This window comes from Pleurodeles waltl, chromosome 4_1, assembly GCF_031143425.1.
Source record: "Pleurodeles waltl isolate 20211129_DDA chromosome 4_1, aPleWal1.hap1.20221129, whole genome shotgun sequence".
NCBI lineage: Eukaryota > Metazoa > Chordata > Amphibia > Caudata > Salamandridae > Pleurodeles > Pleurodeles waltl.
In genome coordinates, this window is record NC_090442.1 from 303,080,053 (window position 1) to 303,106,793 (window position 26,741).

General features: G+C 48.8%; 1 protein-coding gene across 1 annotated transcript in view; it reads right to left on the bottom strand.

Moving 5' to 3' along the window:
• LOC138287710 (tetraspanin-11-like) overlaps nucleotides 1-26,741 on the bottom strand; it is a 1,278,137-nt gene that overhangs the window by 515,521 nt on the left and 735,875 nt on the right. Inside the window, exon 5 of the mRNA XM_069228392.1 lies at nucleotides 731-835. Within this exon, the coding sequence (XP_069084493.1) occupies nucleotides 731-835 (105 nt within the window). The remainder of the gene's footprint in view (nucleotides 1-730; nucleotides 836-26,741) is intronic.

Here is a 26,741-nt window from a genome sequence, read left to right on the forward strand (position 1 = left end):
TGAGGGAGTATATGATATTGTAGGGAAAGTATATTATGATATGAACTATCAAGTGGGAAAATAACATTTAAGTTGAACTATATAACACCGTCATCAATAAGAAAACTCAAGCTGTGGCCCAGAATTTACTCCCACAGAACTGCAGGTTAGCCGAGCAGGCGCTATGTTTAAAAGAATCCATCCAGCAATTGCTTTTTTTAGTTACAAAAAACTCCCAAAGAAGCAAAACCAATGGCTTAACCTGCAGTATTTTTTTTTCCTGTACCTGGCAGACAGCAGCAGTGAAAATGAATGACTGATGCCCACCCCTTATTACAGAAGGGCAACGGTCACCCGGCAGCCTTTTGGTGGGCAGGTCCACCCTATGACCTGCCCACCAAAGGGCTGCCGGGTCACGGTGACCGTTGCCAATAATGTCTGCACCAGCGTAAACCTTACCCGGTGCTCCTTTGACTACAAAGAGAATGCTTCGGACTCTAAATAATCAACACATTTTTTGCAGGTTTTGACCCAATCCTTGATGCTCTGTTGCAGCTAATTTAAAGGATTTCTCCTTCTGCGGCGACTTACTGAAGTGATCGTTTAAATATGAAAACTCGTGCACTAATTTTACATTTGACATCCTGAAAAAAGCAAGAAACGAGCCAGCTAGACGACGTAGACTGCTGAAATCAAAATGAAACAAGGAAGAAATGACAAAATACAACGTAAGGCTACCATGTACTCTTACGTCTTGTTGCAGGCGGTCGATAGCTTGCGTCAGCGCCTCTTTTCCCGCCTGTCCGTAAGTGTCCATCATAGTCTGGTTCAGGTGCTGCTTAAGCTCCTCGCCCAGCTGCATATGAATAAACACGATAATGAAAATGAAGGTGAAAAGGATTTCAAACCTGCGCACGCAATAAGTATGAGCGACATTTCAATTATGATTACATGGGAATAAGGCTCTCAGACATGCATCTCACAATTTGATGAACAAATAAGACAACTCGTCGCGAAAAGTCACGTGGCGAGATGGAGACCTGTGATTCTATAACCTCATCCAAGCTATCAAAAGTAGATTGAGTCTTCCTTCAAATATCCGGCTTACTTTTTAAAGAAGATCAGGTGTAGTGTCTGTGCTTCTAAACATTACTGCATTAGCATTCTGATGATGTAAGCATTGTACCTCACGCAGAATGCCTAATGAAGCAGTTGTTTTAATGTAAACAATCTCACCCCAATTCCGATCCACGTCCCCCTGTGTATCATTAATGTCAAGCAACCAAGCACATAATCGCACGTCAGGGCATTCGGGGGAGAAGGACAGGGGAATGGTTCCGCAAAGTCTCACAAAATAATTCTACAAACACAGGGCCTGATTTACAATGGGAGAATTCTCATTGTGGAGATGCTGCCCGGCGGAGAGTGCCTCACGCCTGTGACAGCATAGACAACCTGCTTTTACATGAGTGATAACGGCAGTGGTTGAAGAGAGGCACAGGAGATACAGGGGAAGCGGTGACATGGAAGACGTGGAGGGGAAGGGCACAAGAGGTGTGGGGCTTCAGAGGAGGGTGCTTAAAGGACAACAGGAACCGGAGTACGGTGGGAGGGAATGCACTGGTGTAAATCAAAATAATGAGAGCCCCTGCAGAATGTTATGAGAGGCCCCTAAGTCTTCCATATATCACTGCTATGCATTGCTTTTGGACTGAAAGGGAGGCCCCCTGAATGGCTTGAGTCCCAAAGCATTGGGGTGCCCCCTGCACTACAGGGGCTAGAGGAGCGTGCATTATGTTTCTTGAGGCATGTATGACATTACAATGCAATGAATGCCTTTAACATGTGTTAACGCATAATTTATGAATGAATATTCGTGTATTTTGAGTGTTGGATTTGCGTAGGAAATGTATTAACTTAGAGAAAAAAATGCACGTATTGGAAGGTGCGCCCACCAGAGTGGCCGCCCGCCAATGTTCACAAAGTGTACTTATTAATGGCTTTTTTATATGAAATGTTAATCTTATGTTTGATTAATGTAGTAATATGTCATATTAAGGATTATGCATTATGTATTAGCTTTATTAATTATAGGCCTCAACTTAGTGAGGTCTTGGCCTAGTTGCACGGCCTCATGTCAAGCTGTATTTCTTCGGCGTTTTATAAAATGGATGCTTAGAGAAATAAATTGTGATTTTCCACTGTACTGACCATTTGCTTGTGGCTGAAGTTAGTTCTCATGAGAATATGCTTGCTAGAAGAAACTCTACTTACTAGTGAAACAATGTTTAATGTAATGTGTGTACGACTGACCTTCCTATGAGAAGACAATGGATGCACTGACAGGATTATAAGCTGCAACAATATTGATACCTAACAAGCTGAATGATGAGAATAGGTGAAAAGGAGCCAATCATTGACATGTGAACCATGTATTAGTAAAATTGTAGATCTGAGGGTTTAGCTTTATTGGACTTAATGTGAAACCTGATGTCTTGCTGACCGAACTAATGTCCAATTGACGAAGACTGTCACAGCTTGCTGAACCATATTGAGGTCAGGTATACTGACAATGTCACTGATTGTTATGTTTCTAGGTACCAACCGTTATTTTGAGAGCCATAGTTAGATGTTTTTTCAAATTTGTGTTACTAAACTGTTTTGTGTGAAGTCCAAACATGCTATCAAATCAAATCATTAACATTTATAAAGCGCGCTACTCACCCGTGCGGGTCTCAAGGCGCTAGGGGAAAAAGGGGGGGGGTTATCGCTGTTCGAACAGCCAGGTCTTTAGGAGTCTCCGGAAAGCGGAGTGGTCCTGGGTGGTCCTGAGGCTGGTGGGGAGGGAGTTCCAGGTTTTGGCCGCCAGGAAGGAGAAAGATCTCCCACCCGCCGTGGAGCAGCGGATGCGAGGGACAGCAGCGAGTGCAAGGCCAGAGGAGCGGAGGAGGCGGGTGGGGACGTAGAAGCTGAGGCGTCTGTTGAGGTATTCCGGTCCCTTGTCGTAGAGGGCTTTGTGTGCATGGGTGAGAAGTCGGAAGGTGATCCTTTTGCTGACAGGGAGCCAATGCAGGTGTTTCAGGTGTGCGGAGATGTGGCTGCTGCGGGGTATGTCGAGGATGAGGCGGGCCGAGGCGTTTTGAATGCGTTGCAGGCGATTTTGGAGTTTGGCTGTGGTCCCGGCGTAGAGGGTGTTGCCGTAGTCCAGGCGGCTCGTGACGAGGGCGTGGGTCACGGTTTTTCTGGTGTCGGCGGGGATCCAGCGGAAGATCTTGCGGAGCATGCAGAGGGTGAGGAAGCAGGCGGAGGACACGGCGTTGACTTGCTTGGTCATGGTGAGAAGAGGGTCCAAGATGAAGCCGAGGTTGCGGGCGTGGTCTGTGGGGGTCGGTGCGGTGCCGAGGGCCGTGGGCCACCAGGAGTCGTCACTGGCGGACGGGGTGTTGCCGAGGATGAGGACTTCCGTTTTTTCAGAGTTCAGCTTTAGGCGGCTGAGCCTCATCCAATCTGCGACGTCCTTCATACCCTCTTGTAGGTTGGTCTTGGCGCTGGCGGGGTCCTTGGTGAGGGAGAGTATAAGTTGGGTGTCGTCGGCGTAGGAGGTGATGATGATGTCGTGCTTGCGTACGATGTTGGCGAGGGGGCTCATGTAGACATTGAAGAGTGTCGGGCTGAGTGATGAGCCTTGGGGTACGCCGCAGATGATCTCGGTGGGTTCTGAGCGAAACGGAGGGAGGTAAACTCTTTGGGAACGGTTTGAGAGGAAGGAGGCGATCCAGTCCAGGGCCTGGCCTTGGATCCCGGTGGAGCGGAGGCGGGTGATTAGGGTGCGGTGACAGACGGTGTCAAAGGCAGCCGATCTGGTGTAAGTTAGGGTTCTCACTGATAAAGTTCGCTACATGTAATAACAGTTAATGTCTTTTCTTTGCTGAATCTAAATGTATGTAAAATCATTTGCGCAGTTATTCTTGCTATTAATTTGCACTGTAACTTTAGAATGTGTAGTAGCTCAAGCTTGGATTAGATTGCAATTATTTAGCCGCTTTGGACAGCCAGTATTGTTTCTTTATGTTTATCATTTGATTTTGAGACTAAGGGCCAGATGTAGCAAAGGGTTTTACCCATTCTGTGTCTATGGGAAAATTCGTTGGTACATATGGCCCTAAGTTATGTGACATTACCATTGTTAATATAGGGAAATAAACATTCTAACTTTACAGAAGGGTGTGGTTATTCATGACTGCAAGGCCATTGTGTGGAGTAATCACAGACTCCTATTTGATTATTGATGTCATGGATTGTTGATGTTATTGATCTGTATTGGTATGGGGTTCATGGTGGGAAAAACTCTAAGCGCAGTCAAAAGGTCCATCGGCCTATTCGCGTATCCCTTGTAGGTTTACTTAATAAGGTCTGATGCGCTAACAGAGATACTAGCAGAGATTGATGGTTTGTCTCCTTAAGAGACCATCATGGGTGTCTAGTACATTGTTTGTCTCCTTAAGAGCCCATCATAGATACCCGGTACATGGTTTGTCTCCTTAAGAGCCCATCATACAGTCTAGAGATAGGTGGTAGAGTATTTGTAGCAACACAAAAGGATGATGGACGGAGTGCTGAAACTTGTCAACCACTCACCCCCAGTCACAGATCTGGGTTTAATCCATCGTTATTTTGCTCACCATGCCACCCCAGATTGGACCCAGCCATATGCAAATCAGTCTTGACCCTGCTCCCCATGGGAACAGTCCAGCCCGAACTAGAGTATTTGTCCCAGAGATTGTAAGTGAGAAATAACAGATGTGCCCAGAGATGGTGTTAGGGTAAGGGTTAATATCCTACAAAGAGCAAAATAATTTGCACATTTGAAGAAATTGGTGAAATTTTGTATTTTTCTAGATTCAATGAAACAAAGTGGAAAGAAAATGTGCTCCTAAGTGCTTACAATGACTTTCCCAGAATCCTGGAGCTTGCCAATGATGGTTTGAGGATGTTCTCAGTAGTCTAGTGACAGTGTGAATGAGGTAGGTTTTGCACTTGCACAGCTTATGCAATCGCAGGTGAATTGTGATGTTTGTGATGGTTTAGGGAGTTTGCGTACTCCAAATGAAGTTGTTGAAGAAGTGTGCGTACTCCGAAGTGTGAGAGTAGGGAAGTCGTCGAACTTCACATGTGTGTGGCTCTTTGTGCTAAAAAATTGTCCATGTGGTTTTTGATGTAGGGACCCTGCGTGGTCTAAGAATCCGGAGTATATTGAAAAAGTGTATGAGACACTTGCTTTTTGTTGTAATTTGTCTGGTTTAATAGGTCGATCAGGCGTGGTTGACAAGTCAGAGTGTGAGTCGAAGTGAGTGAATTAATTTTTCGACTGAGATCTGGCAAGTCCTATGTGCACCAGGACAGACCCACTGATCAGTTGAGAGTGAAATTTGCGGATCGAAGTCTTGGCAATCCTGCATCCTGAGGGACTCACTGGAGTACTCGGAGGACTGGACACTGGTGAGTCAACATTTACTACTTATCACCCCTTCACCCTCACTCCCATCACTCCACTCCATCCCACACACTGGACCTACAGATGACTAACCCCAATGCCAAGCCCTGCATGCTATACCAATGCATGGACAGCCCTCCCAGCCCTCCCAGCCCTGCATGGACAACCATCACAAAAGTGGGCATAGTGGAACTAACAATCCCACAATACATCACCATACACAAACAAAGGCGGTAGGGCAACAGCAACGATAGAGGGGAAGCTAGGGATGTACAATATGTCACAGACATGAAGCATAATGCATCGCTTACATCCCCACAGGTGCTCCAGCCAATGTCCGCGGAATGGAGGTGCCACGACAAACCAGTCCCCTAACAGAAGATGCCCCCAGTGATGACAGTACTCTGGACTTCTGGATCTGGATGAACTACCTGGCCCATTGGGGACCACTGGTCAGTCGGTCACCCCAGCCCACTCCCAGTCAACCACAGAGCCTCCCCCATCAGGATCCAACACCACAGCACCCAACCATCGTCCCCACACCTATGTCCCCAGGACACGTCAATCAGCAGTGTGCCCACCTGTGCAGGGACCCCAGTCCACACCTCGCCCCCAAGACAATCAGTGACCTGGGCACAGTGGCAGTGGGCACACCATTCAGGGGACACAGACACAGGGCAACAGGGACACTGGGAGGACCTCTGTGCGCCAGGCCCAGTAAACCGACTCTCCAAGAGGCACTCACCAAGATCCTGGGGGCCTACCACCAATCCAAGGACACAATGGGCCAGATCCTTACCAACATGCAGGAGAACAAGAGGCTGCAGGAAGAACACCATCAGGAGATCAGGGAAGACTTGCAGGCTCTCAACACCACCATGATCTCCATAGCAGGGGTGCTGGCAGACATGGTTAACATCATGAGAGAATCAACAGCACAGCAGCGGGCCCCTACCACTAGCCAGTTTATTGACTAGCTCTCTACATCCGCTGCAGCTAGTGGGCAGAAGGCCCCACCACAGGACCCACAGGCCACCAGCACCCCTCCCCCTGCAGAAGTTGAACCACCCCGCAAAAGTTCCCTGTGACCCAGACAGAAGCCCAAGACACTTGCCAAGACCAAGACCACCTCCAGGAAATGAGATTCTCCTGATTATCCCCTGTGTGTCCCACCCTGTCACCTTGTCCACTCTGAACTGCCTTTGCTCCCATTCCTATGGCCCCCTGGACACTGGACATGTGCTACAAACAGACTGGAACAATACCCTGGACTTTCCTCTACCATCACCCCATTCCATTGCACTTTTCCGTCAATTATTTGCACTAAAATAAACACCCTTGAACACAACTTGAGTGACACTGTTTTATGTGTTAAAAATGTGCATTTATGGGAACATCTAATGCAAATGATCTGAACAGTGTGATCGCATACAAAGAATGACTTGTAGCTGTCTGTAGTGAACACTTCAGGACACTGTTGTCATATCACCAACATCTGTAAAATGACAAGCCATGGGTGACAGTAAGTTGAGATGCAAAGGAAGTGAATGCCTTCATGCGACAGCCACACAGATAAATCAACACTCAGAGTAATGGTCAGTTCCACTGTCTCACCTGTGTGTCACTGGAAGTATTGACGTATAACTGATGTTCTGTTGTCCACATCCTCACCCTCTGCCTCCTCATCCTCACTGTCCTCAGGGTCCACTGCTGCCACAGGGTCATCTCCAGTCTCCTCCTCCTGCAGAAAAGGCACATGTCATCTGAGAGCCAGGTCGTGCAACATGCAGCATGCCACTGCTATCTGGCAGACTTTCTTGGGTGGGTAGTACAGGGATCCACCTGTCAGATGCAGGCATCTGAACCTGGCCTTCAGGAGGCTGAAGGTCCTTTTGATTACTCTCCTGGTTTGCTCATGTGCATAATTATAATGGTTCTCAGCCCCTGTTTTGGCATTCCTCACACGGGTCAGGAGCCATGATAGGTTTGGGTAGCCAGAGTCACCTGCAAGTATTGAGGGACAAACATTAGCCTTACACAATGCTATGGAGATAACACCTGAAGGCATACACTGACATGCAGTGGGTGGGGACTCTGGCTCACCTATTAGCCACACCCTGTGCCTCTGTAGTTGGGCCATCAAATTTGGGATGCAGCTATTCCTCAGAACTAAGGTGTCAAGCATGACCCAGGATACTTGGCAGTGACGTGGGAGATGTACTTGTCCGCCAGGCACATCATTTGCACATTCAGTGAGTGGAAACTCTTCCAATTCCCGAACACCTGTTCATTCTGGAGGGGGGGACAATGCAATATGTGTGCCGTAATCGACCCAATAATATTGGGTATATGTCTCACTGCATAGAATCCTGCCTTCACAGTGGCTAAATCTTCCACCTGGGGGAAAGCAATGTAGCTGCACATGTGCTTCACCAAGGCAGACAATACCCTTGCCAGCATGATTGAGAACATTGGCTGTGACATTCCTGCTGCCTAGCCCACTGTCACTTGGAAAGAACCAGTTGCCAGAAAATGGAGCACTGATAGGACCTGCGCAAGAGGGGGGATCCCAGTGGGATGACGGATAGCTGATATCAGGTGAGGCTCCAATTGGTCACACAGCTCTGTGATTGTGGCCCTGTCCAGTCTATAGGTGAGTATTATGTGCCTGTCCTCCAGTGTAGCCAAGTCCACACAGCGATTTGTCTCCTCCTCCTCTTCATCCACAGTGGTAGGTATCTAAGGGACACAAGAGTGAGTAGGCTGTTACAATTTGAAAAATGGAACCACCACCTCAGTGTGCATACAGCATTAATGTGATGGGACAGTGGGAATGGCAATGTATGTGCAATTTACTGCAATGACGCAGTTATGGAAGATCTGAATGTAGTCCACCACCATGCAATGGTGACTGCCTGTCCTGTATCTAGGAACAGGTGGAAGTGAGGTAACTCTGCCAATGTTGGGGGTGTCATGGCGGAAGGCGGTCTTGCACCGCTGTGCAATTCCTCATTGGCTAATATGGGGCTCTATGGAGTACAGTGGCCAATGGGGATCAGCGGCGGCGGTGACGGTCTACACCGCCGCAGATGTGACCGCCATTTTCTGTCTATAACCTCACTTGATTCCTGACTTTTCACAGGACAACACCTACACTGCGTATTCTGCTGTGACCTGTGTCTGGAACCTACCATGGCCTGTGTGACCAGGGAAAGGGCCACTGCCTTCACTTCGATGGAGCTGGAGTGCTTGGTGGATGAGGTCCTACCCCAGTATGGACAGCTGTATGGACCTCCAGACCAACAGGTGAGTACACCTTGGGCACAATGCATGTGGGAAGGTTGCAGGGAGATGTGTGTGCACGCATCGTACCATTTGTGGAGGGGATGTCTAGTGGAAGTGTACATGGTGTGTGCCAGGCGATGTGTGCCATTTGTGGAGGGGATGTCTAGTAGTAGTGTACATGGTGTGTGCCAGGCGATGTGTGCACCAATACAGTTGGAAATGGGATTTGTGGGCCATATGTGTGACAGGCTGGATTCTATATGTAATGCTGTCCTCCTGTCTGTATTACCTCTGCAGGTCGGCGCCCATCAAAAGAAGGGATTGTGGCATGCCATCGCCAAGAACGTGAGGACCCTGGGGGTCTACAGCAGACGGAGCACACACTGCAGGAAATGGTGGGAGGACCTGGGCCGATCGGCACGGAAGACTGCGGAGGTCCAGCTTGCGATGGCCTCCCAACGAGGAAGGGGTGCCTGTCAGAAACTGACCCCCCTAATGGCCCGCATACTGGTGATGGCCTACCCAGAGCTGGATGGGTGCTTGAGGTCATCACAGCAGCCACAAGGGGTTGAGTACAGTGGGCATTACAACAATAATTTGTAGGTGGCATAGTATCCGGGTTGTGGGTGTGAGTTAGTGGGTGCCCCCTAATGCCAGGACAGACATTGTAGCATGATCCAGCTCAAGGGTAATGGTGTATGGCAAATGCAGGTAACCTAGCTCGGTTGCATTCCAGGTCAGTCAGGGCTTTGTGGGTCCCATGAAAGGTGCAGTTGGAGGTGTTTGGCCCTCATCTTGCTGTGGCATATAGCCAATCGAATGCCAGTGCAATTCATAGTGCTGAAGCCTGATCCCTGTGTATAACGGTGCTGTGTATGTCAACTGTGGTCTTGGTGCTATAATTGACCCAGTGCTCCCTTTCTTTCCCTCCTCCTCTTTCTCCTTCTGTTATCCTCTTCATGTGTGCATTAGCATCATCTGGCGGAGGAGAAGGGGCACCGGTAACTGAGGGATCTGCATCCCTCAGGACCCAGGGCGCACAGTCCACCGACGCCAAGGGAACCAGTGGGAAGGAGGGTGAGGGGAGCACCACTGCGGGGACAGGAGGTGACAACACAGACTCTGATTCCTCCTCCGATGGAAGCTCCCTGGTGGTGGTGGACACTTCTGAGACCACCCCAGCTGCAGGTACAGCCGCCGCCCCCGTACCAGCACCGCCCTCCCAGTAGCCTCTCAGCGAGTTGTCCATGCCTGCTCACCCAGGAGGGTGGGCATCTCCTTTGCCCCAGGCTCCTCAGGCCCTGCCCCAGGCAGCCCTGCTGCCCTGAGTGAGGAGGCTATTGACCTCCTGAGATCCATCTCTGTAGGGCAGTCAAGCATTGTGAATGCCACCCAGGGGCTGGCATCCCAGATGCAGCAATGCAATGCATTGCATTCCTGGAGAGCATCCACAGTGGATTGGCGGCCCAACAGAGATTGATTCAGGCTGTGGCCTCCTCTATGATGGCAGCTATTGTCCCAGTTCCTACCATTATCCCTCCAACTACCACTTCCCAGTCCCAGTCTCTTAAACGCCAACCCATTCCATGCACACATACAGACAGAGCATGCACACAAGACATCACACTAGAGTGGCACAGCCAAACACAGGCACCACACTTCAACTCACAAACACTCACACAAACAACAGACAGTTGCACACACATCCACTGCCTCCACTGTCTCCCCTCCTCCTCCTCCTCCTCTACCTCCCTCACAGTCACATCCACACTCACACCTGCATGCACTGCTTCAACAGCCACCACCAGCATCACCAAACCAAGAAGCACACACACCTCACTAGCAGACACCTCCACAACATCCACCCACCCGTCCCCTGTGTCCTCTCCCACCCTGTCTGCCCCCCACCAAAGGACACAAACGCAGGCACTCAGACACCCAACAGCCATCCACCTCACATCCGCACACTGCCCATGCACCTGCACCCAAGTCCAGCAGACGTACTCCCCCCAACAACCACTCCCTCAACCTCCACTCCCATTCCTCCTCCCTCATCCCGCTCCACCGTCCCTTAAAAGGTATTCTTTGCCTAACTTGACCTCTTCCCTCACCCTACCCCCCGTCCTACCCTTAAGCGCAGGGTCCCAACGATCCTGCCCAGCACCTCAGCCAAACAGTCCACGAGGACGGTGGAGGCACCTCCTAGTCATGGAGGCAAGACAGTGAAGGATCCCACTCCTCCAACCAGGAAAGGGAAGGATCCCACTCCACCAGCCAGGAAAGGGAAGGATCCCCAGTGCTTAATTTGTGCTTGTGGTTTCCGGTGCAGAGCACCAGCACTTATTTTTGAGGGCTGGCACTTTTTTTTCTGCCTTAAGCGTTTACTGCGAGCAAAAGACACATATGGGAAAGACGGAGAAAGAGAAAAACAATGAGAGAAGGCAGAAAGCTGCAGGAGTGAGCTGAAGGGGTAGGGAGTGGCTGTAAATGGATTGAAGAGACTCGAGATGGCTTCAGGATTAGTCTGCCTCAGCATTCCGTGTTAGCACATTAAATTGCAGCAGCCACATGTTTAAGAGGATGGCTTTTGACACCGGCACGTTTTTATTTACAAATCAAGCACTGAGGATCCCACTCCACCAGCCAGGAAAGGGAAGGATCCCACTCCACCAGCGAAGAGGGGTAAGGTTTCCACTCAACCACCAATGACAGCATCGTATCTCACTCAACCATCAATGACAGCCAATGACATAAGAGGTTCCCACTCAACCATCAATGACAGTAATGGTTCCCACTCAACCACCAATGAAAGGCAAGAAGCCCTCGCCTCCAGCTGAGACACAGCAGCCCTCAACTTCAGCAGAGGCTGCGCAGGAGACACCTTCCCCAGCAGAGACACAGCAGCCCTCACCCCCAGCAGAGGCTGCCCAGGAGACAACTTTCCCAGCAGAGACAATGCAGCCCTCACCTCCAGCAGAGGCTGACCAGGAGACACCCCCCCCCAGCACAGACACAGCAGCCCTCACCTCCAGCAGAGGCTGACCAGGAGACACCCCCCCCCAGCACAGACACAGCAGCCCTCACCTCCAGCAGAGGCTGACCAGGAGGCACCTCCCCCAGCAGAGACACAGCAGCTCTCAACTCCAGCAGAGGCTGCCCATGAGACACCTCCCCCAGCATAGACACAGCAGCCCTCACCTCCAGCAGAGGCTGCCCAGGAGACACATCCCCCAGCAGAGACACAGCAGTCCTCACCTCCAGCAGAGGGCATGTAGGCCACCCTCCAGGGACTGTTGTACTGGGAGCCCCCTCCAGAAGCAGTGGGCAAGTTCCCCACCTCAGAGACTGTGACCTTGTACTCCCCAGCAATTTGAAATGGGCATGGAGCCCCCTCCAGAACCAGTGGGCAAGTTCCCCACCTCAGAGACTGTGACCTTGCACTCCCTAGCACCTTGAAATGGGCATGGAGCCCCATTCAGAAGCAAAAGACATGTTCCCCACCTCAGAAACTTTGACCTTGCACTCACAGCAATTTGAAATGGGCATGGATCCCCCTCAACTACCAGTGGGCAAGATCCCGACTTCAGCTGAGATGCCTCCAGCTCCCCTTCCCCCTAAGGTGTTGGAACACTTCCAAGATGTTGCCCCTGCACAGTTTTGTGCAAAGTTAGTCTGGATCAAGTTGGGGCTTGGACTGTACCCTGTGGCCATGTAGACCTTATGTACTTTGGACTGGGCATTGACCCTTTCTGGACAATTGTTGATATATCTTTGTTCTCCAATTGGTTCATATGGTGGCTGTTGACATGCAATTACAATCTCAGTAATGCCGACCTGTAGTCCTTGTTTTATTATGCTGTGTGTCCTGTGCCATTGGTTTTCCTGTGCAGCTGGTTGTGTGTATGGTGTGTGGTGAATGGTGTGTGTCGTGCTTGTGTGTGTCACCTCCTTTTCCTCCCTCCCTCCCTTGTGTGCTAGGGGGCTGTAATCACCGTTGTCATCGGTGTTGGTGTTCCAGGTGGAGCATGGCGTAGAGGAGCATCGGGAAGACTTGAAATTCCGGTTCCATGGCGGCCTTGATCTTCTCTGTGTCTCTGTTGGTGAGTTTTTGGTCTTCTGTGCAGTGTTTCTGCCAGGCTTTTGATAGTGTTGGTACCGCCCCAGAAATTGTGGCAGTTTGATGTGTCATAATATGGTGGGTGGTACCTTGTCGTCCGCCTGGCTGTTGATGGCTACCGCCGTGGTGTGTGGTGTTAATGCCTTGGCGGTTGGTGTGGTACACTGGGTGTCTATGGGAGTTCTCACCGCCATGGTCTTAGTTTGGCAGTAACTACCACCGGCCTGTTGGCGGTATTACCGCCACTTTAACAGTCACCGTCAATGTCATAATGACCACCTGTGTCAGCCGCAGTACATGTGAGTGTGACGTCATTAGAGCCGCGCTGGGGTAGGTTGGTTAGGGAGAAAGGTCCCGAACGGATTGGCAGCTGTCTGTGAAGCGCAATTGGTTGAGAAGGTGGGTAAAGAGAATTCTGGGATTAAAAGACACTTCCTGATTTGATTTTGAATAACATAAAGATCTCAAAGATGAAAATTTTCAAAGTTTTAAAGAGTGCTTTAAGGGGAGATACGTACATTTCAACGAATATAGGGGATATTGCACTGCCCGAAGGTATACCAGCTTACATTGTAATCGAAGAGCAGGGTGTCGCGCCATGGCTTTGACTGAAACAGTGGTGCAAAGTGACAGAGAAGGATGGGAGCTTAGCATTTCCTGTCTGGGAACATTTAATTTGAGGAGCTTGAAGCATCTGAGGAGGGTGCTGTATGATCTGAAACGCCCTTCGAGACCAGCACAGTTTGAGGCACTAGCAATCTGGGAGTTAGTAGCCAGACAACAACAATAACAGAAATTTGAGAGGAGAATGAAAAAGGCAGAAAGGAACTAACAGAGGCTAGATGGGACAATGTTCAGAAATTGTAGAGAGCCTAGACTTTACAGGGAATTAAAATGTTTCCAGCGATTACACAAGACAGTGAGGGAGAAGGAAGGAAAGCTACCAGCAAAACAAACAGGAGCCTTTCTGAGAGTAGGGAGCGGAGACCAGAGGAGTCTAGAGGATCATTGACATTTGAGGAAGAATCAGACGATGATGAGTTTATTTTACAGTTATTTAGAAATCATCCCCCACCGTATGCAGGACAAGAGATTGGTACGAGCACCAGTGTAAATCCTTCAGCTCCAACCCAGGTTAATGCAACAATGAGTCAAGTGCAGGTTAATCCGACTATGACACCGAGCGCAATGCAGAACAGCCTTAATGCACCTATTACTCCGGTAGCACAAAATCAGGCTCCTTAATCAAATGTCCAGAGAATGTACCCTGATGTACCTATAATGGAGCAACCACAAACTTAATAGTGCCGACAGGACAGGCCTTGCTAAAACCGGTGTTGATTCAGAGAGAGCCAACTCCACTTTTAGTGCCTCAAGTGCAGTCACAAGCAATGCTAAAGTACACTCTGATGACAGAGAAACAGACAGATATATCTGTACTGATGAGCCAGAATACGGGAACTACCCAGCCACAGAACTTAAGTGTTAGACCAAGCCCAGATGCTGTATCTGTACCTGTTACCATTGGTCCGATTGTACCTTTGTTCGCACAAGAGAAAACCAGTGCAGATGGACAAGGAGTCCTGAGTCAGAATTCAATGAGGGAATGACTCAATGAGAATATCCAAGTAGTCTCTCCTGTCAGACACACTTTTGGATGGGTCGAGATCATTGCTGGACCTTAGTCAGTCCGGAGTTCCTCCGGATACTGTCATAGGGTTGAATGTTAGTCAGAGCCTGAAATTACTGACGCTGCAGTCTTCGAATACAGTCTTCGGTGCAACCAATGCCACATGCCCAGGCCAACAATATTTCACTGCAGAGTGCTCCTACTGGTCAGGAGTACTTGAACTATACGAGACTAGGAATGGAAGCGGGTGAGCTCATTGAAGGAACTATGGGTGTGAACAGATTTGAGTCCTACACAGAAGCAGAGTTAGGATATCTGTGCCCGGAAATTATGAGGGAAGTGAGCAATGTGCATCAAAGGTTAACAGACCTGGCAGAGAAGTACGGCATAGAAACAGAGAAAACAAAGCATTTGAAAAGACTTTGAACACATGAGATCTGCAGGGATGAAGGCACACCTTCGAGAGTTACTCCAAAGTGTCCAGACAGAGGGAGCCTTAGACAAGTGGGAAGGCAGATGGACAAAGAAAAGGGCTAAAAGAAAAAGGGATTCTGCAGAAGTGACTGCAAATATTCAGCAGGGCAAGGATCCAGTAGAATTTGTATAGATGAGAGAGATTCCAGGAGGGAATTTTGTTCATGTCCCTTGGAGCAGAATTGACATTCTATCATTTACAAATGACTATCCCAGGTTAAGAGAAATGCCAGTGGAATGGTACCAGGAGACAGACAGTTTTGTGAAACTTGCAAAGTGCCTGTGGGAAGATTTGACACTCTATTAGAGATAGTAGTTCCAGCTGATCTGTGGATGGAGTGTAAAAGGAGTATAGATTGGCCAACAAAGGAACCAGAAAGAAATCAGCTTACGGGTGCGCCATCTCCTGAAGTAATGAACTATAAAGTGATTGAATTCTTAAAAACAAAAATTTCACCCAAAAAATCAGAGAATAGACAAGACGGCTCAGGAAGCCAAGGAGTCAATACATGCATTTTATGAGAGATTGCTGCAGGCATTTAAGCATTACAGTGGTACAGAGACAATTGAGCCGAAAGGCATGATTCAATTTGTGTTCAGGTTTGTGGAAGGATTGAGACCTGAAATTAGCCAGATGATTAAGAGTCATTTGAATTGCTAGCAAGAAAAACCAATTGATGAGGTATTGCAGTATGCAAAATACTGTAGTGACGAAATTGAGTTGCAGCAGAGTAAGCTGGAGGAAAGGGCGATGGTGATGCAGATTAAGGCAGCACAAGCAGGGATGTAGGGAAATTTTCCACAGCAGCAGCAGCAAGGAAATCTGGTGTTTAAAAATCAGATGAGAGGTAGAGGTCACAGAGGAATTGGTAATGGAAACTATAATCCCGAATTGGTTACTGTAGTGGTTCAGAACGATGTGCAGGGAATGAAGAGAGTGTTGCCTTGTCACGCTTGCGGAGTGGTCAGACATTGGAAGTGGGAGTGTCCAATGATGGTGCAGGTAGGTGTTATTCAGCAAACAAGTGACATTAATTTGTGTCAAAACACAAGAGGACCGAGAATGAGAGGTCATAATCCGAATTTTCATAATAATGTGAATCAAATCTAACATTTTCAACCCATGCAGCAGGTGCAAATGCCACATGTACAAATGACACAGTTGCAGCCAATGCAACAACAGGTTCCAATGGTACCTAGACAGCAAATCCAAATACCTCAAGCCCCAATGGAACAGCAGCCGGTGATGCTTCCTCAACAGGTCACAGGTCCAACCAAAGTAATAACACAGTTTACTAATTCCCGTTACACAGTGAATAAATGATGACTGGGTGAGCGAGAGTTCGGATGAAGAGAAATGTGTGCTTGCAGCCTCTCTAGAAGTAGATCAGAAAGGCCCATATGTGAAGAGAAAGCTAATGGGTCACAAGGATTCATTCTTGGTTGACACAGAAGCTACATGCTCTATAGTAAGAACTGCAGAAGTTCCAAACTTGCCCCTTTCATGAAAGACAGTTCACATTGTAGGAGTAGCAAATCAGTATTTGACCAGCTCAATTACACAACTAATTCAGGTTAAGATTGGCCACTTTAAAGGATTGCACAAATTTGTAGTCTGTGATTCAACTCTGCTATCCCTACCGGGAAGAGACTTGCTGTGAAAAACCAGGTGCTCGATTACTTGCTCAAATGATGGAATCGAGATACAGTCGAATAGTGATGATGAGGATGACCCAGCTCCACAGACCGAGTGTGAGACTATAAATTAGGACTACCCCCTGATTAATTTATTTCCAGTGTTGACAGTGAAGGAGCTTCCTCCTGACCTACAGGGAACGGTTAAAAAGAAAGTGTGGGATCTGACAGGGAAATAAATAGGTCTGATAAAGGGAGTTGAGCCAGTTAAAGTTCCTGTAAAGCCGAACACAATTTTTCCTCAGGCACCCCAGTACCACATGACAAAGGATATTCTTATAAAGGTTACTCAAATAATTGCAAAATTTGTGAAACAAGGGGTCTTCAAAGAAGTGTTGAGCAGCCCATGTAATTCACTGATAATGGGATTGAAAAAGACCTGTGGGAAAGTTCGAATTGTCCATGATTTGAGAAAAATAAATGCCATTGTGATCAAATGTTGCCCTGTGGTGCTAAATCCAGCTGTGATTCTGTTTCAGATTCCATGTGATGCTGAATGGTTCACTGTCTTAGACTTGTCACAAGCCTTCTTTTCTGTGCCTCTTCATGAGGACAGTCAATGTCTCTATTGTTTCAAATTTTTGGACCGAGTTTATTGTTGGTGTTGAATTCCTCAAGGGTTTTCCGAGTCACCTTCCTTATTCAATCAGATCTTGAAAAAGAATTTGGAGTCATTGGAATTGCCTTTCCAGTCTACCTTGGTACAGTACATTGATGTCTTGTTGATTGCGTCCAAAACGAGGGATGAGTGCAATTATGACACAATTGCCTTACTGAACCATTTGGGAAAGAATGGTCATAAAGTGACCCCACTTAAATTGCAGTGCTGTCAGAAAGAAGTGAAGTACTTGGATCATCAGATTGAGAAAGGAACAAGGAAAATATCCAGAGAAAGGGTCAAAGCCATATTGCAGATGAGTCCCCGAGCCACACAGAGAGATGTCAGGTAGTTTCCTAGGGATGGTAGGCTATTGTCGCCAATGGATTCACAATTTTTCAGTCATTCCCAAGCCCTTGCAGAAGCTGACCTATAAGGAGATTACAGATCCCCCAGCATTCGATCAGGTTTGCATAAAAGTGTTTTCTGAATTGAGAAAGAGTCTGTTCAAAGCTCTGGCTTTGAGTATGCCTGACGACACAAAGTCCTTCATGTTGTTTTTGTCATGAGCGTGATGCATGTTATTTGTCAGTCTTGACGCAGGTCGATGGAGGTATAAACCGCCCAGTAGCATATTTTTCAACTACTTTGGACCCAGTTGCAGCAGCTTTACCAGGCTGTTTGCGTGCATTTGCAGTGGTTGGATAGAGCCTCGCACAGTGTAAAGGCGTTGCAATGGGACATCCCCTAACTGTAATGGTCCCTCACTCAGTAGAAGTTTTACTTACTCGAGCGAAGACCCAATACCTGATGGGCAAGATTGATGCGTTATGAGACGAGTATTCTATGGTCACCAAATATGTCATTGAAAAGATGCACAGTGCTGATCCGGCAACCTTGCTTCCAAATGAAAATGGTGAAATTGAAAAGCTGGAAGACATTGAGCATGGTTGTCTTGAAGTAACTGATCTGTGCACAAAACTGAGACCTGATATTAGAGACACCCGATTGGAAGAAAATGACCAAATTATCTTTGTTGATGGTTCCTGTCTAAGAGACAATATAGGAGTGCTGAGAGCAGGATATGCCGTGAGCACAATTACTGGTATCCTGGAAGCGTCCTGGCTTCGAGGAGTATATTCTGCACAAGTAGCGGAACTGTTAGCCCTTACTAGAGCGTGCCATGTTTCTGTTCAGCTTAAAGTTACCATCTATACGGATAGCCAGTATGGATTTGGAATAGTCCATGATGTTGGCCAGTTGTGGTCAGAGACAGGTTTCATGACCTCTTCTGGTTCGCCAGTGAGAAATGGTGAGAGAATTAAAGAATTGCTGCATGCTATTCAAGTGCCTGAAAAGACTGCTGTGGTGAAATGCAGTGCACATCTGAAATCGCAAGATTTTTGTCAATGGGAAATGGATATGTGGATCAAGTCGCAAGGTTTTGCGCATTGAACTGTATATCATTCAAGGATAAGTGGGAATTGATGAAACATGTCCAAGTTCTGCACTGCAAGTGATAGATACATTGGAAGAATTGAAAACATTGCAGAATAATGTTGATAGGGAGGAAAAATGATCAGATTATGAACGGAATGCAGAACAAATCAAACATTCACACCCAGTCACAGATCTGGGTTTAATCCATCAGTTTTTTTGCTTGCCATGCCATTCCAGTGTGAACCCAACCATATGCAAATCAGCCTTGACCCTGTTCCCCATGGGAACAGTCCAGCTCGAACTGCCAGGCCAGGTCTTCCCTGGACCAGAAACAAGCATCCTGGGACCGGTTTCAGGATATCACCCTTCATCAGCCAGGCTAGCTTGAATCTGGTGGCATAGCAAGCACGGGACCCATGTCTGGGCATACCCTTCCCACTTGGGGAGACAAATGCAAAAACAACAGATGATGGACGGAATGCAGAACAAATCAACCATTCACCCCCAGTCACAGATCTAAATTTAATCCATCTGTTTTTTTGCTTGCCATGCCATTCCAGTTTGGACTTAGCCATATGCAAATCAGCCTTGACCCTGTTCCCCATGGGAACAGTCCAGCCCGAACTGCCAGGCCAGGCAAAATGAAATGCGTACAGCGACAGGATGAATTGTGGGTTTTCAGAAGAGGGTCAATTGGTCCTGCCAAATAGACTGTTGTCTCAAATGGCTAAGTATTATCATGGTCAAGCACATGTTGGGAGGGATGCCATGATTCGCCTGTTCAAACATAATTGGTTCAATACAAGGTTTCGACAAGTTGCTGAAGCAGTCTGCCATTGTTCCGTCATTTGTCAGCAAATGAACGAGGTTAAGGGGACAGTGGTTAATCTGAACCACAATGGAAGAGCAGAAGGTCCATTCAGCAGAATGCAACTTGATTTTATTGAGGTGCCTGTGTGTGGAGGTTTGAGATATGTGTTTGTGATTGTCTGCACCTTTAGTCATTGGATTGAAGCGTACCCTACACGGAGAAATGACAGCCTCACATTAGCAAAATTACTGCTTAGGGAACTGATACCACATTTTGGGTTTCGATCTCTTTAGAATCATATAGGGGAAGTCACTTCAACAATGAAGTAGTGAAATTGCTATGTGCAACACTAAACATTGAGCAGAAGTTGCATTGTAGTTATCGTTCTGAAGCATCAGGACTAGTGGAACAGATGAATGGTACCTTGAAATCAAGATTGGCAAAAATGTGTGCATCTACAAATCTGAAATGGCCTGACGCACTGCTGTTAGTTCTGATGACAATGAGAAACACACCCGACAAGAAGACAGGATTGTGACCGCACAAGATCCTCAAGGGCAGAGCAATGAGGTTGGCAGCAGTTCCTGCAAATGCTCTTGTTAACATTACAGATTATATGGTGTTGGACTACTGCAAAGGTCTGGCTGATGTGGTTCACTCTTTGTCTCAGCAGGTGGAAGCCAGCACACTACCACCTTTCCAAGGTCAAGGATACACCCTGAGAGTGGGTGGTAGTCTGGAAACAAGTGCGGAAGACGTGTTTGAAGCCTCAGTGGAAAGGCCCATTCCAGGTGGTTCTGACCACTACCACAGCCGTGAAGTGCGCTGGAGTTCCGAACTGGATACACGCAAGCCACACGAGAAAAGTGGCATGTCCTTTGGATGATGAAGAGGAGTTGTTGAGAGTACCAACAACGACCAGACATGCCTCAGAGCCGGAAGGAGAAGAAAGAGGAACTGAGACCGAATCTGAGCACATTGAGGATGGTTCAGTCATTCTTGTCAGAGACGAAGGAGAAGACCTCCAGGAGCCTGACAGAAAGCCAATTTCACTTGAGGCAGCAGGAGAGTCTAGTCAGGGGAGGGCTCTCCCAGAAGTAGATGAATTTCAGAGACAAACAGAGCAAATGCCAGAACCCGAGGGGGAAGGAGTCGAGGCGGATCAAAGCATGAATGATCTGACTCCTCTGGAACCAGTTGCGGGTCCTTCAAAAGAAAATCCTGCAGAGCAAGAAGTTTCTAGTTCAACACTGAAAAGAGAATTGACCAAAGGTCTACTGAAAGGAGATAAGTGTCCGGAGTCACAAACAAAGAGAAAAGAAGCAGTTGTTGTGACAACAATCGAGGAAGAAGTAGGTACGACAAGGAGAGAAGACCTGAGTGAAGGAGAATTGAATGGAGATCAAAAATTGAAAAGAAAGAGATTTGCAAGTTGAAGATACGCAGGTCCTGAATGGGCGTATGTAACTACAAGTGAATGGCAAAGAGAGTTTTTGTCTTTTTGTTTTGATGGAGACATTCCAGGTCAATATTTTGAAACTTGAAGGAAGCTGATGAACTGAACTGTTGAGACAAATTGAGAAAAAGTACAAAGAAAAAAAGACTGTTGTAAGTAACCGGAAAATATTTTTTGAAAACATGATTTGACAAGATAACCTGATCTGATAAGCTGCTAAACTGATTTTGACAGGCTTACCAATTTTTGAGAAAAAGGATCCTGGAAGTGAGACTGGAAGCTGTAAATAACTGCGGAAAGAAGATTTTTGTTTTTGATTTTTGCTGCATAGTTCTACATTTTCTCTTCTGCTTTCTGATTCTTTACAGATCATGAGTAACATTAGCCAGCAGGGTACGGAAAGCAGGTGCTGTAAATATGGTGTGTTGGTTTGGCAATTGCATGTTTGATATTGTGTGTGATATTGATTGTCTGTATGACTTTTCTTGACAAGAGTAAAGCCAACCATGCTTCAGCTCAAGACGATTACTGCATTAACAGCGATTGAGAGGTTTCGGTTAGATGAGAAGTATCTGCACATAGATAATGCTCAAGGAGAACTTTCTTCTAATGTGTTCTATAACTTACTGAGTGAGTGTGTTGAGATGATGGATGAGAAGAATTGTTTTGTGTGTACGCAGATTCCTTCATCACTCAAAGAAGGAGTTACCTACCATAGTTTGCCCCTTACTTATAGGATAAGTTGTCTGTTACTAACAAGATTCTATTACCAGGAGTGCATTCAGTATTTCTATTCCAACCACTATGTGGTGTTTTCGTTTGTCCCCATAATTAGGTACCTAAGCAGAATAGCCAAGGACAATGACATAGTATTAGTGAGGAGTTTCTTTGAGCCTACATTAACTTTTGGGACTTCTTACGCTCACAGGAATAACCTGACATGCTTGCTTACACCTTTAGAAAAGAGCTTCTTAGATCACACAGATGACAGGAGAAATGCATTAAAGGAGAAGTTAGAAAAGGGCTTAGAGAAAATGATTATGCTTATAGTGGAATAAAGTCCCAAGGGAAATTAGCTTTGGAAGTTCAACACATAGGGAAGCTTTGTATATATAGGCCTAAATCTAGCACTGACGCTTTGTTTGTGGGAACGAGTGAATGTAGGGATGTGTTTTTGTTTCAGAGTAAATGGACATTTATGTTGAATGGACAGGATCCAGTGATTCCTGGCATATATTACATTTGTGGACTTAATGCTTATTACCGTCTTCCAAGATGATGGTATGATACATGTTATTTGTAGATAGTTTTCCCAAAGATTTTCCAACTGGATGACTTGAAGAGATTACCGAAATTGACTGAATGACATCACATTAGAGAAAGGAGTTAGGCCCTCATTACAACCCTGGCGGTCGGTGTTGAAGCGGCGGTAACACCGCCAACAAGCCGGCGGTAAAAAAAAAGGAATCATGACCATGGTGGAAACCGCCAACACATACAGCCACTTTAACACTCCGACAACCATGGCAGTAGCAACAAACACTGTGGTGGTAACCGCCAACAGCCAGGTGGAAGACAAGGTTCTGCCCACTGTATTGCAAGAGGCCTATCTGCCACCTTTTCCGGGGCAGTGCCAACGCCATCAAAAGCACAGCGGAAACAGTGTTCTGAAGGGAAACGACTCACCTCTCGACACTCAAGGAAGAACCAGGACGCCATGGAGCCCGAGATGCAGGTCTTCCCCGTGCTGGTGTATCTGCTCATACGCCAGGTGCACCAACGCCGGTGACGACAACCACAGTGAGTACTGCACCTAGCACACAAGAGAGGAGGGGAGGAAAAAGAGAGTGACACACACACACGCAACACCCCCACCCCCACCCTCACCCTCACCCCCAACACCATACACACAAACACATGCAATAACATTCCATATACACCCCGTAACCCTCTGGAATAATGCAAGAACCAAAGGAATGGACTGAAATGAGTGTAATATTAGAAATACTCAGAAATACGTTCAGAAATCAAAAACAGTAATTACAATATATACAAAAGGCGGGACAATGCCCACTCAAAAATTGTCCGTGGCCCACTGGGCCAAAACACATAGGCCAAGCCCTCACTTGACTCCTGCCACAATACGGAGAGAACACTGCAGGGGCATCAGGTGGAAAACACACAGGCACCTCAGGGGGACAGGGAAGGGGGGGCACCTCAGCCGGAAGATGGTACAATGCCACTGCTCCTGGAGGGGGCTCCATGCCCACTGCTTGGTCCTGGGGAGTGCACAGCCACAATCTCTCTAGTGGGTGGGTTTCCCACTGCTTGGTCCTGGGGAGTACAAAGCCACAGTCTCTCAAGTGGGTGGTTTGCCCACTGCTTGCTCCTGGGGAGTGCAAAGCCACAGCCTCTCGAGTGAATGGCTTCTCCACTGGTTCTGGAGGGGGCTTTGTGCCCAATGTGCTTCATCCTGGCAAGGATAGGGTGAGTGGATGCCTTCTTCCACTGGTTCTTCAGGGGGCTTTGTGACTAGTGTGTTTCATCCTGGCAAGGAGGGGCTGAGTGGATTCCTTCTTCCACTGGTTCTGGAAGGGGCTTTGTGCCCTGTGATGCAGCACATGGGGAGTGCAAGGTCACAGTCACTCACCTAGGTGTCAGACCCACACGATTTTCTGTGGGCAGGATGCATGACACTCCGTGGAGGTAGGACTACAGTCCATCTGCCGGTGGGGGCGGCTGTACAGTGGTGGCAGTGCCGGTGCTGGTGTCGGTGCTCCAGTGGTGGCGGGAGGCTCCAGCCCTTCCCCTGCAGCCTGAGGCAGCTGCCCACTGGGGCTGCTACTGCTGCCAGTGGTGCTGCTTGTGGCGGTGCAGGTGGCGGAGCTTGCGGCGGTGCAGGTGGCGGTCCTGGCCACGGTGCAGGTGTTGGTGCTGCCAGTGGTGGGGGGAGGCTCCAGCCCTTCCCCTGCTGCCCTCGGACGGCTGCCCACTGGGGCTGCTGCTGCTGCCAGTGGTGCTGCTTGTGGCGGTGCATGTGGCGGTGCTGGCTGCAGAGCAGGTGGTGGTGCTGGCCGTTGTGGTGGTAGCCTCCAGGGCTTCACCTGCAGCCTCGGACGGCTGACATGCCATGACTGGTATTCTGTGCCCCTTCCTGCCCTTGGCAGATGGTGGTGCCTCCTTGCTTCTGCCAGCTGGAGTCGTTGACTTCGCCTTGCTGGCTGGTTGTGCCTCCTTCTCCTTGCTCGATGCTGTCCCCTTTTTGCCCTTGCCAGGTGGCGGAACCTTCTTGGCCTTGGCAGGTGTTGGTGGCACATTGGCTGGGCTGACGGGTGCCTCCTTAGAGCTTCCTACAGCTACAGAAACCACAGCGGACATAAACTTGGTGGCTGAGGTGCTGGGCCGGGTTCTGGCCACCCTGGCCCGAGGTGAAGGACAGGGGGAGGGGGAGGGAAGAGGTCAATGTTGGCTACGAAAAGCTTCTTAGGGACATTGGGGTGGGAAGAGGGTGAAGGTTTGGGAGTGGAGGAAGAGAGAGTGCTTGTAGGAGGGTGTCAGTCGGCTGTGTTTTGGGTGCAGGTGCAGGTGCATGGGCTGGATGCTGTTGTGAGGTGGATGGCTGTTGGGTGGGTGTGTGCTTGCGTTTGTGTACTTTGGGAGGAGGGGGCACAGACACAGTGGGAGAGGACACAGGGGACGTATGCATGGATGTGGGGGTGGTGACTGCCAGTGAGGGGCGTGCTGGTGATGGAGGTAGTGGATGAGGATGTAGTGCATGCAGGTGTGAGTGGAGACGCTACTGGGAGGGAGGTGGACGAGGAGGAGGAGGGGGACACAGTGGAGGCAGTGGATGTTGGTATGTCTGCATGGGGATGGTGCTTGTGTGAGTGCCTGTGAGATGAAGAGTGGTGCTTGTGTTTGCCTGAGCCACTTCTGTGTGTTGATTTGAGTGAATGCTGGTCTGAAGGTGTGCTTGGGATAGGTTGGGGTTGAGGGTATTGGGACTGGGTGGAGGAAGTTGGAGGGGGGAGGCTGGAGACAGGGCAATGGCTGCCATCAGTGCTGAGGCCAGAGCCTGAAATGCTGTCGGTTGGGCCCCCACACCAGAGTGAATGCCCTCCAGGAATGCATTTGTTTGTTTCAAATGCCTTTCAACACCCTGGATGGCATTCAGTATGGTTGACTGCCCAACAGTGAGGGATCTCAGGAGGTCAATAGCCTCCTCACTGAGGGCAGCAGGACTGACTGGGGCAGGGCCTGAGGTGCCTGGGGCGAAGGAGATGCCCACCCTCCTGGGTGAGCGGGCACGGGAAACATGCTGAGGAGCTGCTGGGAGGGTGGTGCTGGTACAGGGGTGGTGGCTGTACCTGTTGTTGGGGTGGGCACAGAGGTGTCCGCCACCAGCAGGGAACTTCCATCGGAGGAGGAGTCGCTGTCTGTAGTGTCCCCTCCTGTCTCCGTCGTGGTCCTCCCCTCCCCCTCCGTCCCACTGGTGCCCTCACTGTTGGTGGATTTGGCCTCCAGGCCCATGTGGGATGCAGCTCCCTCCATTGCCGGTGCCTCTGCTCCTCTGCCAGATTATGCTAATGCACACAAGGACAGGGTGATAAAACAATAAAGAGGCGAGAGATGGCGGATACACTTGGTCAATGCCAGCAACAACACTACCATTGGCGTACACAACACACAGGGATCAGGCCAATGCACTAGGCCATGCACTACCAGTTACAAAGCTAGTCACCAGCCCATGGGGTACATTGCCTAACTCCATTGGCTGCACACCTGAAACCAACAGGACCCTGCCCAGTAGTAGATGCCTACTAACGCTAATGGGGTTGGAGTGCTTCAGAGCCCGACCAACAAGGGACCTACCCTGCCAGTTCGCCCTGGCCTACGGACACCCACATCCCCCACCCAGGTACAACCTTAACGCGCGCAAAGTCATGATTCAGAATCTGTACTCACCCCCTTGTGGCTGCTGTGATGCCTTCAAGCGCCCATCCAACTTCGGATAGGCCATTGCCAGGATGCGGAACAAAAGGGGGATCAGGGTACGACGGGCACCCCTTCCTCTTTGGGAGGCCAGCCCTAGCTGGGCCTCCACCGTTTTCCTTGCCCAGCGGCACAGGTACTCCCACTGTTTGCGGCAGTGGGTGCTCGGCCTGTCAAAGACCCCCAGGGTCCGCACCTTCTTGGCAATGGCACGCCAAATACCCTTTTTCTGATGGGCGCTGACCTGCAGGAAAATATGCATAGAAAATAGGGATTAGTCATACCGTCTAGACTGTTACACTCATGCCCCACAATATCCCTCCCATCCCCTTACGCACAGACATTGACCACCAGACATGCAGCACTCTGCCCAGGACCCATTAGCCCCCCTACATGAGGCTTACACAGACAGCAATTCATACATTCATGGCACACGCATTATGCTCACAGTGTACTCACTTGTTTGTCGGGAGGACCATAGAGTAAAGTGTACTGGGATAGGACCCCATCCACCAGTCTCTCCAACTCCTACGAAGGGAAGGCGGGGGCCCGTTCCCCAGACACTCGAGCCATTGTCGCTTCCAGACACAGGTCACAGCAGCACTTGCAGTGTAGGTCCTCTCCTGTTGAAGGTCAGGTAGCAAGTGAGTGAACAGAAAGAAAATGGCGGTCACTGTCACCACCAGCGTACATCGCCATTGGATCCTAGTACCCATAGGGCCCAGTGATAACCAATGCAAAGTTGCGCGGCGGTCATTGACCGCCGACCT